This window comes from Cupressus sempervirens, chromosome 11 (genome assembly GCF_028749045.1).
Source record: "Cupressus sempervirens isolate cs-2001-9-10 chromosome 11, ASM2874904v1, whole genome shotgun sequence".
Classification (NCBI taxonomy): Eukaryota; Viridiplantae; Streptophyta; class Pinopsida; order Cupressales; family Cupressaceae; genus Cupressus; species Cupressus sempervirens.
The window spans coordinates 166942086-166957903 of record NC_143128.1 but is presented as its reverse complement, the minus strand read 5'-3'; the positions used below and the strand labels follow the sequence as shown (position 1 = coordinate 166957903).

The 15818-nt window shown below is 33.7% G+C and overlaps 1 protein-coding gene across 2 annotated transcripts in view; it reads right to left on the bottom strand.

Moving 5' to 3' along the window:
• LOC149528703 (uncharacterized) overlaps nucleotides 1–15818 on the bottom strand; it is a 52483-nt gene that overhangs the window by 26145 nt on the left and 10520 nt on the right. The window contains exon 2 of one of the 2 annotated variants that reach the window (XM_089811083.1): nucleotides 5532–5721. The exons of the other annotated variant lie outside the window; for it this stretch is intronic. Within the exon in view, the coding sequence (XP_089667209.1) occupies nucleotides 5714–5721 (8 nt within the window). The 3' untranslated portion in view covers nucleotides 5532–5713. Of the gene's footprint in view, nucleotides 1–5531; nucleotides 5722–15818 lie in introns of those variants that run through there. 2 annotated transcript variants of the gene reach the window in all.

Below are 15818 nucleotides of genomic sequence, written 5' to 3'. Positions count from 1 at the left end.
TCAAAATAGAAGATTTTTTCATAGGGAAGGATACAACTAAAGAGATAGATGAATTCATGAGTGAATTCTTACTTCCCTAAGCCCCTGCTAGGACATATGATCCTAATGACCTTGTTAGGAATGCCCTTAAGAAAATGAGAAAGTTCACTCTACCGAGAAGCAAGTCCTGTTGGGAGGAAGATGTAATTATGAACTCTCTAGAGATAGAGAACTACACACACAAGACCTTAAAATGGATAGAGCTTATGAGGTTAGAAGAGGAGATGAAAAGAGAAGATCCCTCCTTTAAAGGTTTCTACCATGAGGAGAGAAACTTGGATAGGTACAATAAATGCATTAGCAATTTTGATAAGATAAAGTTTGAGGTCCCTCCTAAAACAAGAGATAGAATAGCACATAAATCTCCACAACATGATGATGTAATAGAGATTGATGTTGAAGATGATCAGCCAAAAAGTTCATAATGGGCCCAAGATAATAGAATGAAGAGAAAAATGATAGAGATCCTAAACACAACAAGGGAAAAGGAACCACAAATCCTTCCAAGAGGAATTTTTTTTTTTTGATAATATTAGGCATAAATTCATAATAAATCATATAGGCTAGAATGAACAAATCCCTAATAAGACTAAGCTTTGAACAAGAAGGTTGGCTGAAAGTATAATCCAAGCTCTAGAATTTATGAAGGATGACGACTTCATGAATTCAAAGTAGTTCAAGTCATTCTTGTTCAAGATTAAACATAATGAACTCAATATTCACCTAAAACTAGGAGATTCCTAAGGAAAAGTAGTTGAACTAGTATAGAAGCTCCAAGAGTACAACCTAAATAGTGAAACTCTCACTATGGATGAGGCCATGGAGCTAGTGTAGAGAAGTGGGATGTTAGTTTTCCCTAGAGGGGAGCTCAACTCATCCTTCATGCTTGACAAAATAAGAAGGCAAAGAAAATATATCTCATTTGAGGAGACAAATATTAAAGGATATTTCTAGGTTTCTAGATTCAATATTGACTCCAAGACAATGGCAATTTGGAGCATGGCCCTAGAATCTAACAAGCCCACTTTGATGAAAGTAAGAGATTCTCCGCAAGGAGATGTGTGGTTTCTATAATGTTAATGCAACATCAAGTGACTAGATTCACAACTTGATGAATATGAAATAGATATGCTTGATAAATCATATAAAACTTATATCATATCCATTGAAACCAAAAAATGTATGAGGAAGAACTAAAGAAAATATATGTACTAGAGGAGAGGGTGGATACCCTTGATAATGAGGTAAGGACTTTGAGGATTGCAACAAGACCTATGATAGAGGTCAAAGATTAGGAGACCCAAAATGATGTTGATACAAAAAATGTGGGTATAGATCAAAAGATGGAGGTGGATGAGCTAGAAATTGGAAAAGAAATAGAAATTAGGACTACAAAGAGCATGCTCTCTCATAAAATAAATTTCCTCAAAAAAGCTTCTCAAGATCTTCACAACACTACATCACATTGTAGGGAACAAGGTACCAATGTACATAGGCATTATTCATTCTTTCTCCCTTTTTTACTAAGTGGGGTCCTTATATTCCATTCTTTGATAAGTTAAACCTAGTTTTGGCCCAAAAGAAAGAACTTCCAAAAGAAACCGTTATTTCCACAAGAAAAATGGCAAACAAGGTTAAAGAATTAAATGATTTCTTTTCTAGAAAGTTTCAATTTATAAGAAATAAAATGAAGGCCATTGCCAAAGGGACACCAAGCTACATACCTAAAATTGTTGATAATGAGAATAAGCTTAAGTAATGGCAAGAGTGATTAGACTCTTTTGATAAAATTTATAAACATGAGAGTTTTATTGCCTACAACAATGGAGAAACTAACATAGCAATATTTTTTTATATTATTGATCTTCTATACAAGCTAGAGGTAGATATGAACAAGATAGTTGTAGAGCTTAGAGATTTAATGATGCAAAATGGAAGAAATGTTAAAATAAACTAAATAAATTAGGAAAGCCACTTGGCCAAATGATGAATTAGATATCACTATCTATGAGGTGATAGCTAGCATAAATGAAATTCCATTTGGAGATAGCATCTGTGCATGCAGAGAAAAGTCAAAGAATGTGAAGAGGGAGGAAAACTATCTAAAAGAGACACCTTATCTTTGAGGTTCACCTGCTATGGGTGTGATGTCATTAAAAATTACATAATTTATAGTGAACATCAAAAATTTATAGTTTTTCACAATTTTGATATATCCAACATTATTTTTGTAACTATTTTGTCTCATATGAAAAAGTTGTATCTTGATTTTGAACATGTTTCCTCGAATCTCAAGCTTGTTGCAATCCTTGTTTCTATAAAAGGATTTATAATATTATAGTGAGGGTCCAAGATTTTTATTTTGAATAGAGTTTTGTTCATGTTTTGAGTTGGTCCATGCATACTACGTAATTTTGTTCCAAAGTTTGAATGAAAAAAGTTAATAGTTGCTGGTCTAATTGAGTTGTTTTTTTGATTGGAATTCTCATTGAATTGTATAAACTTTCAAAGAAGTTAATAAAAAATGCAGAAAGCTATCTTTTCATCTTAGATCTTATCTCTTCTTTTATCTCCATTTTTTTATTTGAGATTTAATGGAAAAGTTTACTAAATTTCAATTGTAAATCATTTTGAATTATATTTCAGTTTACTTTTGCTAATAATCTAATGGGTTATGTAAATTTGAAGAGCTTTATGGTTTTCATTAAATATTTTGACAAGTATGAGATCTCAAAATGAATATTGATAATCTTATCACAAAGTGTTAAGATAGCACTAGAAGTAGATGTCTAATTCCTATTAGTGAATAGCCCAATAGATAAGGCACTAGTCATCCTCTAAAGTTGATATAGTTGGAATATCTTATATAGTAAAATAATTCATATAAATCAATCACTTTAATATTTTATTGTTGAAGTTTGGAAATGTCAGCCTATACTTGACTCATATAGTTCTAGGGTTTGATAAAATAGCTATCTATCATTTGGGATTCATGTTGAGTTCTGAGTTCAAAAGAAATAAAGAATTAATTCCTAGGTAGACTTGCCTAAATTTTTCAAAGTGAAGAAGACATTAGAGTCTTGTCAATTGGTCCTTTTATTTTTCTTCTTAGATTACCCATTATTGTCTCTAGCTATTTCCTAGGTTTTATGATCTTGTAATAGGTTGTTAAAAATAGAATAAATCTAAAGCACTTCTTAAAAATAAATCTGAAGCATTTGAGAGGTTTAAGATATTTAAGAATAGAATTGCAAATGAATGTGGTGATAAGATAATTTTTTTGAGATTAGATAGAGAAGGAGAGTTAAACTCTAGAGAATTTAACATGTTTTGCAAAGAGAATGGAATTAAGAGACAATTATCTTTACCCAAGACCCCTAAGAATAGTGGAATAGAAAAAAGGAGAAACATATTAGTATTAGGGAAAGAAAGAGTAATGATGTTGTAAAATGATATATCAAAGATATTTTTGACACAAGTAGTCAATACATTAGTGTACACCATGAATAGAGTACAGGTTAGAAAAGGTATGAATAAGACCCCTTATGAATTATGGTTTGGTAATGCACCTTTATTAAAGTGTTTTAGAATATTTGGAGTAAAATGTTAGATAAAGAGAGATGATGATATAGGTAAGTTTGATCCAAGTAGTGATGAAGCTATGTTTCTTGGTTATTCATTGAAAAGAAAAGGTTATATATGTTTTAATCATAGAACCAAGACAATAGTTGAATGTGTAAATGTAAAATTTGATGAAAAGATGGGAACTAAGAAAAAGATGATGGATTATAATTATGATGAAGAAGAAGAAAATATTGGGATTGATAGAAAGAATTTAGAAGTTTTATTTAATACTTACAATGATCTATAGAGTGATGAGAAAAGAGGAGAAAAAAGATCCAAACCAAGAGAAGAGATAAGAGTTGAGTTAGCAATTCCTACCTCTAATAGAAACTTGACAAAGAATCACCCACTGAAGTAGATAATTGGAAGAAATGAAAAAGGAGTGATGATAGGAAATAGAGTTAATTAAGAATTATTTTTTAATTTCTCAAGTTGTACCTAAGAGTGTAGATGAGACATGAAAAAATGATCATTGGAATGGGAATCAATTTCCAATCCTAAAGACAAGAATGTTATAGGAACTAAATGGGTATTTAGAAACAAGATGAATGAACAAGGTGAAGTTGTAAGAAACAAAGCTAGATTGGTATGTAAAGGTTATTCATAGGAAGAAGGAATAGATTATGAGGAAACATATGCCCTTGTAGCAAGAATGGAAGCAATAAGAATGTTCTTGGCTTATGCAGTAAATAAGAAGTTCAAAGTGTATTAGATGGATGCCCCATCAACCTTCCTAAATAGAAAATTTCAAGAAGAGGCATAAATTGAGTAGCTTGAAGGTTTATCTAGATAGAAGAAAAAGATATGGTATGCAGTTTAAGCATTTAGCTCTATATGGTCTAAAGAAAGCACAAAAACCTGGTATGCAAGGTTGGATAAGTACTTGGGAAAAAATGGATTTTCTAATGGTATGGCATATAGTAACTTATACTTGAAAGATATTGAAAATGGTTTTCTGATAATAGTGATATTTTTTGATAATATAATTTTTGGAGGCAATGATTAAGCAAGTGATAATATTTTTGAAGAAATGTAGAATGAGTTTGAAATGAGTATGATAGGAGAGATGGAGTTCTTTCTCAGTTTGTAGATTGTGAAAAAATAATGATGGCATTTTCATTTCACAAGCAAAGACTTTTAAAGACTTGTTGGAAATATTTGTCTTGGAAAGTTGTAAGCCTATTGTAACATCAATGATAATTGGTCACAAATTCTCTAGCAAGGATGAGGCACCTATAGTTGAGCAGAAGAAGTATAGATCCATTATTAGAGGTTTGCAATATCTGACTCACACTAGATTAGATATATCAAATGGAGTTGGGATTGTAGCTAGATTTCAAGAGCATCCTAAGGAGTATCATTATGAAGTAGTAAAGAGGATATTCAAATATTTGAAGAGAACATTTGACTATGGGATATTTTGAGTTGTCATTTTTCATGATGCTTAATGGCAGGAATCCTTTCAAACTCCTCCCTTGAAAAGTTAATTTGGGATCAAATCCAAGGTTTCAACCAATCTTGTGACCTACTAGAATCCACTAAGTATAAGATAAATGTGAACGTTCATGAGGTGGCCTTTTCCGGTTCTAAACAATTTTTGATAAGTTGTTGAATTTTCTTGCTATCCCAAAATAATAAACACACAAAAGGAAACACATTTTTTGTATTTTTTTTTTTTAATTAATTTAGTTTTAACTATGCAACTATATGAATTCCTAAATGAACCAAGTGTTTGTAAAAGAAAATAACAAAGATAGAGTAAAAAGAAGTTTTAGAAAATAACTTGAAAAATGAATCCGTAATGGAGATAAGCCATTGAAATAACATATTTTCAAGTTAAGCCTTTGAAAAGATTGGTAGGTAACAAATGAAAATAAGAGCAAAACTTTCTCCATTCCACTAATGCAATTGTCAATGGCAATTTAATAACCATAAGATGTTTCACCTTTTCATCAGATTCCAAGGCCACATAAAGTGTGCTTATGTGAGACAAAGAGATATGCATCAACAATAAGGTGATCTCTTCTCCAACTAAGAACAATAGATGAATTCATAAACCTATAGCAAACACTAGAATTAAAAGATTGGTCAATCAAAATAATGCAATAAAACTATTAGCTCTATTACATTCGATGAACATACATTCACAAAATGTAGTATTTACTTAGCAAATAATAACTACACTCTAAATGAGAGCACCAATAGCTTATATTATTACATCAAAATGATGGATTGGAATACATATTACATTCCTAAATTTATAGGAAATCTTCTCCTCAATTTATGTTGAGAGTGAGAGAATTCTACATGCAAATATGTGCTTCTAAACTAATAAAACAAATCTATTTATGTAAAAACTGACTATCTAACTAGTGCTAAGTAGGACTCCACCCTTATTTATATCATTTAATTTGTCCATGACTGTTTACATGTCTTAAAACAAAGAAATCATGAGAAAATAAGAATAAGAAAGCCATCAAATGATGAGAGTATCTTGAGATGCCAAAAATAGAATCTAGACCTTCTCTAGATGTTTGTAGGAGTTAAATTGTCATCAGAATGCATTTTTTATGCATGGAAAGCTCTAAATTTGAAACTGATAGTTAACCATCAACACACCTCTAACTTCTTCAAAAACTTACAATGCACCTTCAAAGAAGTGCACCTTGCGCACATTGTGCACCATGCGAGAAGTGTAGCTTGTGCACCTTGGGTGATAGGTCCAAAACATGTAAAATTTTACTAAGTGTTAAAACTACAATTCTAGCTTCCAAGTTTTGTTCTCCTTCATACCAGAGCTATGTATGGGTATTTTCTCCCTAATTTCTTTATAATCTCTGTCACTTGGGTCACATCCAAAAAATCTAATGCTTCATATTTATCCTTTACCTTTTATCAATAGTTTCCTACCTCTATGCAAGTCTCTACAAAATCTCCCAATTTCACATCCAATTCTAGCTATCCCTCTTTGGTCTTAAATGCTTGTATAATATCCTCATTAGTGGAAGCTTCTTCAAAAAATTTCTAGAATTTTTCTACAACTACTTTCATAGTCATAAGTTTATCCCTTGACACATCTTCAAAAATGTCAAGACAAGCATCATTGTAATGTCTCTATGCTTCCAATATCTTCTCTTGGATTTGATCCTTGAGCTTATGAATACCTGCATGTAATATCTCCATTAATTTATTTCCTTCCACAATCTTCTCAATCAAGTTATATATTTTATCTAACTCATTTACTATATATATATATATCCATCAACATCCAATACCTTTGACCATATGATACCTTTGACCTTTTATTGATTGTAATGCTCGAAGGTCATTTCCCTAGGAATGTACTTTGTCCATTAACTAAAAATCATAGTTGAATATAGCAACCATCTTATCTAAATTATTCTACATGTGGTATAGAAATTTAAGTTTTCTTTGTATGATTTGCACACCTTTTTCTTTAAAACTTTCTCACCATTACTGACAAGCCTTAAAAAATTGGATCTAATTGTATAGTCTCCTTATCCCTCTTATCAAATGCCACATTTAGAGTCTCCTCAAGATTTTTAAGATCTACTAGACCAAATAATTCAATAAAATAACCCCTTAGGATTTCATTTCTCTTCTAGAGGTTTAATAATTTAGATTCATCCTATTCTAAGTGCCTAAACACTTCTTTGATTCCCATGGTAAGCATTAATTTGGTAGTATCCACAATGGATTTTCCAAGAAAGACCTCCTTGATTTGATAATCTTTTGAAGTCAAATCCTCAATATCTACATGTAGAGGAGGGATAGCAACATGGGCAAACAAGTCTTTATTTTGATCACTCATAAAAAAGGTCAATATTTGTCCATCACCAATAGGTGGGTTAGGTTTCTTAAGAGATTCAATTAATTCTATCATTCCCTCTTCCTTGGTATAATACAACTAACCTTTTTGTCTAACCATCACCTCTTTTGTCAACCATCTTGGAGCATCTTCCATTAGAGATTTATCCTTAGATGAAGAAGGAGATTGTACTACTAGTCCTTTTCCCTTATCACTCCTCTTTGGAGTCTTCTCCTTTTGTGAGAGATCCACATTAGGTATCTCTATGTCTGTTGAGTGCACGGTCCTCACCTCTATATCTTGGGAACTATAATGAGGTTCTTCATGCATTTTTGCCTAATTTTATGCTTCATTGGAAAGTATTTATTATGGCTCTTCCTTTTTCTCAACTTGCACCTATTCTTCATTACTCAGAGGGAGAGAAGTAATTGAACCATTATCCAAGCAAGATAAATATTGACTTGGTGATGGTGGAGGAATTTAAAGTCCTTATGGATGAGGTCAAAATCTGACATCTTAAAGAAATCAGCCACTTGGTACTCTTGCTCATAAATCTATTTTTGAAACTCATCCTCCAAAATTTTAATGTAATTAGGTTGTGTAGGAATGGATGGTGGTGTCATCATCCTCCTTATCTTTTTCATCCTTTTCTTCCCCTTCTAGAATAACTTTTGGGACTAATGGAAAATGAATAATTTTTATTATCACCTTTTGTCTCCTTGTCCTTTTGATTGGATTTTTCATCCTTCTTTTCTTGAGAGTTGATGAAGAGGCTTCTTCATCTTGTGTAGGATGAGACACTTCCTATGCTTCTACTTCAACTTCTTTCCCTTATTTAGGCAAGTGCACTAGAAAATTATCCTTAGTCTAGGTGGCCTCTAAATTCTCTACCCTTTCTATATTTTATATCCCTTAGTGCTTAGTGTTTGAGTTGGCTCTTCTTCAAGCTCAACTTTTTGAGAGGAAGTTCTCTTCCTTTTACCTTTACCCTTTTATGCCCTATAGTATCCAACTTCTCTATCAAGTTGATGCACCTTTTTTGGCCTTACTAGAGATTGAGCTCTGAATGTTGGCACTATTACCTTTTCTCCTCTACCTTTCACTAGGCAAGTTGTAGCTTGGAAAACTATAGTTTTTGGAATTAGATCCAGCTTGGATGGCCTCTTGATCCAATCCTAGGTTAATAGGATGACATGCCTTACCCTATGATTGATATCTAAATTTTCTTCTGTATCAATCTCTATAGTCATGATAGACTGATCATTTATCTTATCTGTATTATACAAGGGATCTAAGACCTCTTTATTATCATGCTGCATGACCTTCAATGTGATCTTCATTTTGAAGGCAATGCCTACCAAATAGAGAGTCATCCTAAAATAATCCCTTACTTGGATTTCGTAGTCATTTACTACATTCATCCAATGATCCTCTATGGCATCTTAATATTGAAATTGCTTCCCCATCAATTACTAAACTCTGCCAATGTTATCAAAATAGGGACGAGGAGAGTTATAATCCTCCAAGAGATACTAATCCCATTCAAACTCAAAAGTTACAATATCTTGCTTCTATTTAACACCAAATAGACCTATAATAATGGGCCATACCCATGTTTACTTATGTTTCTTTCTTACTCTCTCATATGTACACAAGAGTTGTCATCCAATCTCCAACAATAAAAGTCTCTCACAGGGATACCTAGAAAGCTTCTTTGGATTCATAGTTGTACCCACTACCCTTAAATAGGTGAATGTCTTAAATTGAATGTAATAGGCACCTATTTTTGTAATCTTTTCCACCACCTCTTATAACATACTTTTTCCATAACCTCCCTTAATGAACCTAATGATTACAAAAATGAAGGCATCATTCACTATTTTGTATTCCTGATTGTGATTTGAAAGCTTTTTCCTCACTAGCTAGGGGTATACCACATAAGACCATGCATCAAAATCTCACAAGTTGCCCTTTTTCAACAACCTTGGATAACTTGTTTCTCTTACAACTAACATGTACATGAAATGAGATTTCATATAGAACCTTTGGTTATTTTTACCACCACTAGTTGTTCATCTAAATTATCACTGAGAATTGAGGCCCAGTCAATTGACATCTTTATTTTTGTTATGGTCTTATTGAAGTGTATCATCCATATATTCAAGTGTCCTACTACTGGTAATCCCATGACTCTACTTAGAAGCATTATAGAATGTCTAATATCATCTTTCATAGAGCCTCTCGTCATATCTACTTTGCGTACTTTTTTCCCAAGAGGAGTCTTATCAATGAGATATGAGGATTGGATAATTTCTAATGCTTCCTCTTTATTCTCTCTGTACCACCTTTCTTCTTGATGATATGTTAACCTCATATATTGATCTACCCTTGGAAGATGGAATACTTTCTCTATATTCTAAGGCCTCATGTCTAGGATGATCTCTCAAGTTATGCTTTTTACAACTCTCTCCTTTGAAACATAGTTTTTTGTCAATGCAATAATCAACTCAAAAGAATGTATTGACACTAGGTGTGGCACTGTATTTACTATCCCTAATTTGATGAGTGCAAATAACATAGGGGGCCTTTCATTTGGCTTTTTGTATAGTACCACTAATGCATTTGAGTCAAGATGGCCTATTTTAGTGTCTTAGATCTATGAATATGTATCTTGGAAGTGTGACTCTGATGGAACACCTAAAAATTTGAAGACCACTAATTTTAGAACCATCTTTACAATGAGGGAAGATGGGGAAGAAGACATTTTATCTACCCAAAAAAAACATCCATTAGTTTGGAAGGTTCAAAAAATTAATTTAAACTAAAACCTAAATACTAAAATATATGACTAAAAACGTAAAACTTATTAAAAAAAATTAAAAACCTATTTTCTAACTCTAGAAGAAGAAAATTGGTGCACCTTGCACCCCTTAAGGGTGCACTAGGTGCGCCATTCCCTTTAGCAATTATAACACCACTAGGGATGTGCACCTAGTGCACCTTTTTGGATGCACTAGGTGCACACCCTTCTAGTGCAAAGCCTCATGTCAAGTGTGAAAGGAAGGGTACACACCCTTTAAATACTTAGGGAATGTTTAGCCTATTAAAGGGTGCACATTTGTGCACCTTGGATAGGTGCGCAATGTACACCTTTCACTTAGGTGAGGGCTTAGGTTAGTTTTCTTAGGAAATGGTTTTATTAAGTTTTTTTATGATTTTATGAAAAAGGGTGTGCACCTTTCACATATTAGATAGGTGCACACCATATAACTATGTGCTTTTGTGTGTAGGTATTGGTTACATGGAGATTAGCACACCTCAGATAGTGCATAGGTGTGCTCAATTGAATTCTAAAGAGGAAAATGAATGAAGTGAAGGGGGCATCCTAGACTTTTATAGGCCCAAGATGATGTGAACCCTTTGGGATGCACACATGCACCTATGTACATGTGTACACTTCGAAAGAGAATACTTAACACTTGGGAACTTAGCACACTAGAACACTTGAAGGGTGTTCTAGTTGTACTAGTGCACTAGTGTGCCCCTAAAAATGAAAATTGATCCTTTTTTCTTCAAGATCTCCAATTCCCAACAAAATGGATCCTTAGAGAGGAAGCTAGACTAAGCAAAAACACTAGCTAAAAACCCTAAAAGGACTTAGATCCCAGACTAAGTCTCTAGAAAGCAAAAAATTATTCTAAGGGGTCCCCATTCCTAAGAGAAATGGGGCATGCTTTGTAAAACCACAACAAGATATGGTGTGTTAGATAAAGTGATTTCACTCTATTTTCTTATACTAATGCAGATTAGGTAGGCATTATGGGTGACATAAAAAAACTAACTTGGTAGAGCATTCTTTCTTTGAGGAAGACTAGTTTATTGGCTAATAAATAAACAAGATTGTATTTTATGGAGCACAACTAAGGTAGAGTGTGTAGTAGCAATAAATAACTATAATCAAGTTACATGGATGAATCAGATCCTGAAGGATATTGGGAGAGAATTTTCAGAACCTATTGTCATATATTGTCATAACAAGAGAATAGCAAGTATGTCTAAGAATCTTGTATTGCATGCTAAGACTAAGCATCTATCTATTAAGTATCATATCATGAGAGAGAAGGTAGAAAAGAAAGAGATTAGATTATAGATATCTTTATCAAACCCTTTCTTGATACATTTGATTACTTGAGAGGTATGCTTGGGGTTATGCATCTTCCCACTTCAGAATAGAAGATGCAGAGATTGCATCAATCTAGTGGTACAAAGCACTATTTTTTACTAGACCAAAAGTTAATGCTTCCTATATGGGAGAGTATCTATGTTGATCAGAGTCATTAAGCACTCTTGGTAACTAGTCTTGAACAATGTCTTTGGACACTTAAGATGGTTGAAGACTCAAAGTATTTGATTGACATAATGATCTCTTTCAAATTTATGTCAGTGGGGAAGAGAATGCATGAAAAAATTATCCTAAGTATGGCTGGGGGAGAATAGAAGTGTGGATAGAAATCTTGACTATATTAAGGAGATTTAAAAAGATTCATGTAAGGAGAAGGAATATCTCTATGGGGGAGATATAAAACATGAACAGTTATAATTTATGGGGGGAGAAGATGAGAGTTGTTTAGAGTGTGAATAACTAATGCCAATACCAAGAAGATGCAAAAAAAACTAGTGTTCTGGAGGATTTGAAAAGATAAGAACAACAACTACAAAATATTTTTTGGTATTCTTGGAACCTAGATTTTTTTCATCTATTTTACTAGAAATTCCAAAAGGGGAGATTGTTAGCATGAATGATGATGTTTTTCCTTTGGGGGAGTATCCTAAGAATTAGAACGTATGTGGCAATTTTGACATGTTGCATTCATGACTATGTTTGTCATTGATGTGAACATAGATATAGTTCTATGAAGACTGGCAGAGTAATAAACATATATTGTGATCATACGAACATAATTTTTATGGTTAGGTGACATGTAGTTAAGGAAATGTTCTACACTATGTCTTGATGATGAGGCTAAGTTTGTGTAACTAAAGTCAAAGAGATACCAAAGTTATACATGATTTACATAAAGTAGTAGATAAAATGAGTACTTGAGAAACATTTTTTGATGACTACATTTAATCTCTTAACATAGGTATAATTAGGATATGTGAAGTTATAAAATGATAGAGGAAAGTCCAATGATGACATTACTGAGTGCACAAGTCATAATGTAGTACATGTGAGAAGTATTTTAGATTATGAGATGACAATGCTATAATGATTGAGAAATAATTAATTATCTTATTATGGTCCTATTATAATTAACTCAAAAAGCCTCAAGCTTGACCCAAGGAATTATTTTGAGGACTCAGTATAAAGGAAAGTATTTTCCATGATTGTAAAATAGTAAGAGGATGCAAAGTCTTCAAGGATGTGCAAACAAGACCAGAGTGTTTGGTAAATGCAAATAAGTGATCCGAGTGATTATTGGATGTGAATTTTTTGATTTGATATTGAGATCAAAAGGAGAAAAAGTCTAGTTGATAGGATAGATGAAGAGGAAGGAGAAGTACAATTTAATTCTTTTATATAGCAAGGAATAATACAAAGATCATTTGGGTAGTGGGTTTATTGGTCTTGCCTCTAAAGGTGTTTGGGCAATGGGTCCATCTTCCTTCTAGAACTCCTAATGAGGATTCAAATTCTTCTAATAGGGACTAATATATACTGAATGTTTTCCTATAATCCTAACATGGTCCATCCTCTTACAAGGAATATTTATATTAGTATAGCATCTTATGGGTACCATCCCCACTGAGGTTTTCCCTTTGATCAAGGGTTTACCTAGTTAACATATCTAGTGTTATTGTACATGAGTATCTTGTTATGGTTTCTAGTTATATTACTCATATGGTTAATATTTAATAAGTTTGATAATTGTGATAATAGTTGGATAACTAATTCACCCCCCTCCCCCATCTTAGTTATATTGGCGAGCTATATATTCTAATACCACATACATGTGGAGACTAATGCTCATGACAACCAAGGCTTTGGGGATGCTCATACACATAAATTTGTAAACCAACATACCAATGATACTTATAGAAACTCTTTTGTGAATCATCCACTTTTTGGTAATAATGTAAACAATATGCCTTTTAGAACTCCTAGATCACATGTTGAGTGGCATACTCAGCACGTAAATGCTCACAACATTCTCATCATGGAAGTGAGGTAGAAAATTAAGTCAACAATGAGGATGTCATAAAATTCCAACAAGACAAATATCTCCAAAAAATTATGCTAAAATCTTTAGAGAAAAATGAAGGTCAATATTTCACATATATGATAAGTAGAGGTTGGAGAATATGACATGGTGTGGCACACTGCCTCTATAGGTTGTGTAGTAGTAGGATGCTCTTACTCCATGATGCTTTGAGTCTCATCTAGTCACATCCTACTCCCATCTAAGCTCCTCACTTCATGCTCACTCATGAATGAGCTATTGATCCCACATGAAAATGGTAGTAACTGCCTATTGTAACTCTACCTCTAGAGCTTTGATCTATTGGTCCCTTGGATCATCTCCTCCTCCTACTAGTAGGGTGGTTACAATCTCTTCTACTACCTAGGCTACTGCCTCCACACTCTATGCCATCTCACCAGTCTCTTCTCCTCCACCTTGCCCTCCATCCTATGTGTCCTACTACTAGCTCTAGTCTAACTTATAGATGAACCCTTTGAGTCTCTAGGGCTATCTCATCTCCCTCCACCACCAGACCCACTAGGCATGTCTCCTCTCCCTCCTCCTCCTCTATCTCCCTCATCATCCCCTCCATGTCTATGATCACTAGGGAGCACATCTGATACTATGAACCTAGGAAAGGGATGTCTCCTCATCACCAGTGCATAGTATGGTGACATACCCACATTTTTGTGTGCAGGAAGATAGTCCTAAAGCTATCTCTACAATGTTTGTGTCTTTTGGATATACACTATGTAATCTAGCATTAACAACCAAGTCTTTCCTCATCTTCTTGTACTTGATCTATGCCCAAATTACCTCCATACTTGAGTGATAAAAAATCATTCCACAATCCTTGTATGACAACCTACTAATGGATGGATCTTGAACATATAACTGAGCTCATCTTGGTCCTCTTACCACACCTCATAGCATATGTAGGGCTTCCAGTTGAATGCCACTAGCTCATCAAAGATGCACCAATAGTATGTCTCATCCCCACTATGAGGCTATGATATAAACCCAAAGTACCTATAGATGCATGCATACCATCTCTCTCTTAGCTGTACTCTTAGCCAAATCACTACAATGTCATCCCACACCCATATCTATGCGAAGATGGCCTTGGAAGCCCAAGTTTGATCCTTTCGGTACACATTCTAATGTAACTTGTGGTACATATCCGCTAGTATCATGGGACCCCATGCCATTCGCCACTGCCTCTCTACTAAATCCATCACTAGGCTTCCCTAGCCACAACAGAAGCCTATCTAAACATTATTGGTAACTAGTGCCTATGTAACAAAGGAGAACACTATATACTCCCTCAGTTATTAATCTCCATAATCCATAATATATTTCTCCCATCCAATGTGTGTGTCTAGCATTGTCACATCCTAGATAAGTACCTATAATGTAACTCTGCCATCTTTAGAGGTAAGGGTTTAATACACTTGTGATACATAAGATCATAATAGTCCTCATCTAAAACATGCCTATATGCAATACACCAGCTAAACATGCTTAGCATACTCACTACATCCCCATAGCATGGTACTTTTATGATGCAATACACATCCTCAAGTGTAATACTAGCCTCTCCACTCAGCAAGTGAAATGTGTTTTTCTCACTATGCCACCATTCTTTTAGGGCAATAAGGAGATCGTCATTTACTTGGATGTGGTGCATATATAATAAATATCAAAACCTCATTATCTAGAACCTTCCCTTGTTAGCATCATCTAGCTGTCACACAAGTCTCAAACTAACCACTATGGGTACCCTAACATTAAGTGTTGGAAATACATCCTGCATAGCCAAAAGTATTCATAAACAACAAAAATGCAATTAAATACAATATAATTCAGCTACTCAAGCATGAAAAATGTATGCAAATATGATACAACATGTCAAATAAGCATAATGTGTAACAAGATGTTTAACAAATATGCAATACTATCTATCAATGCAATACTTCACATAGTATCATGCAACCAATGGGTAGGGCCCATATGACCCTCTGTGTATAATGTATATGATACCTTTTGTCTAATGGAAGTATCACATAGTTTCTAAACTACCATAC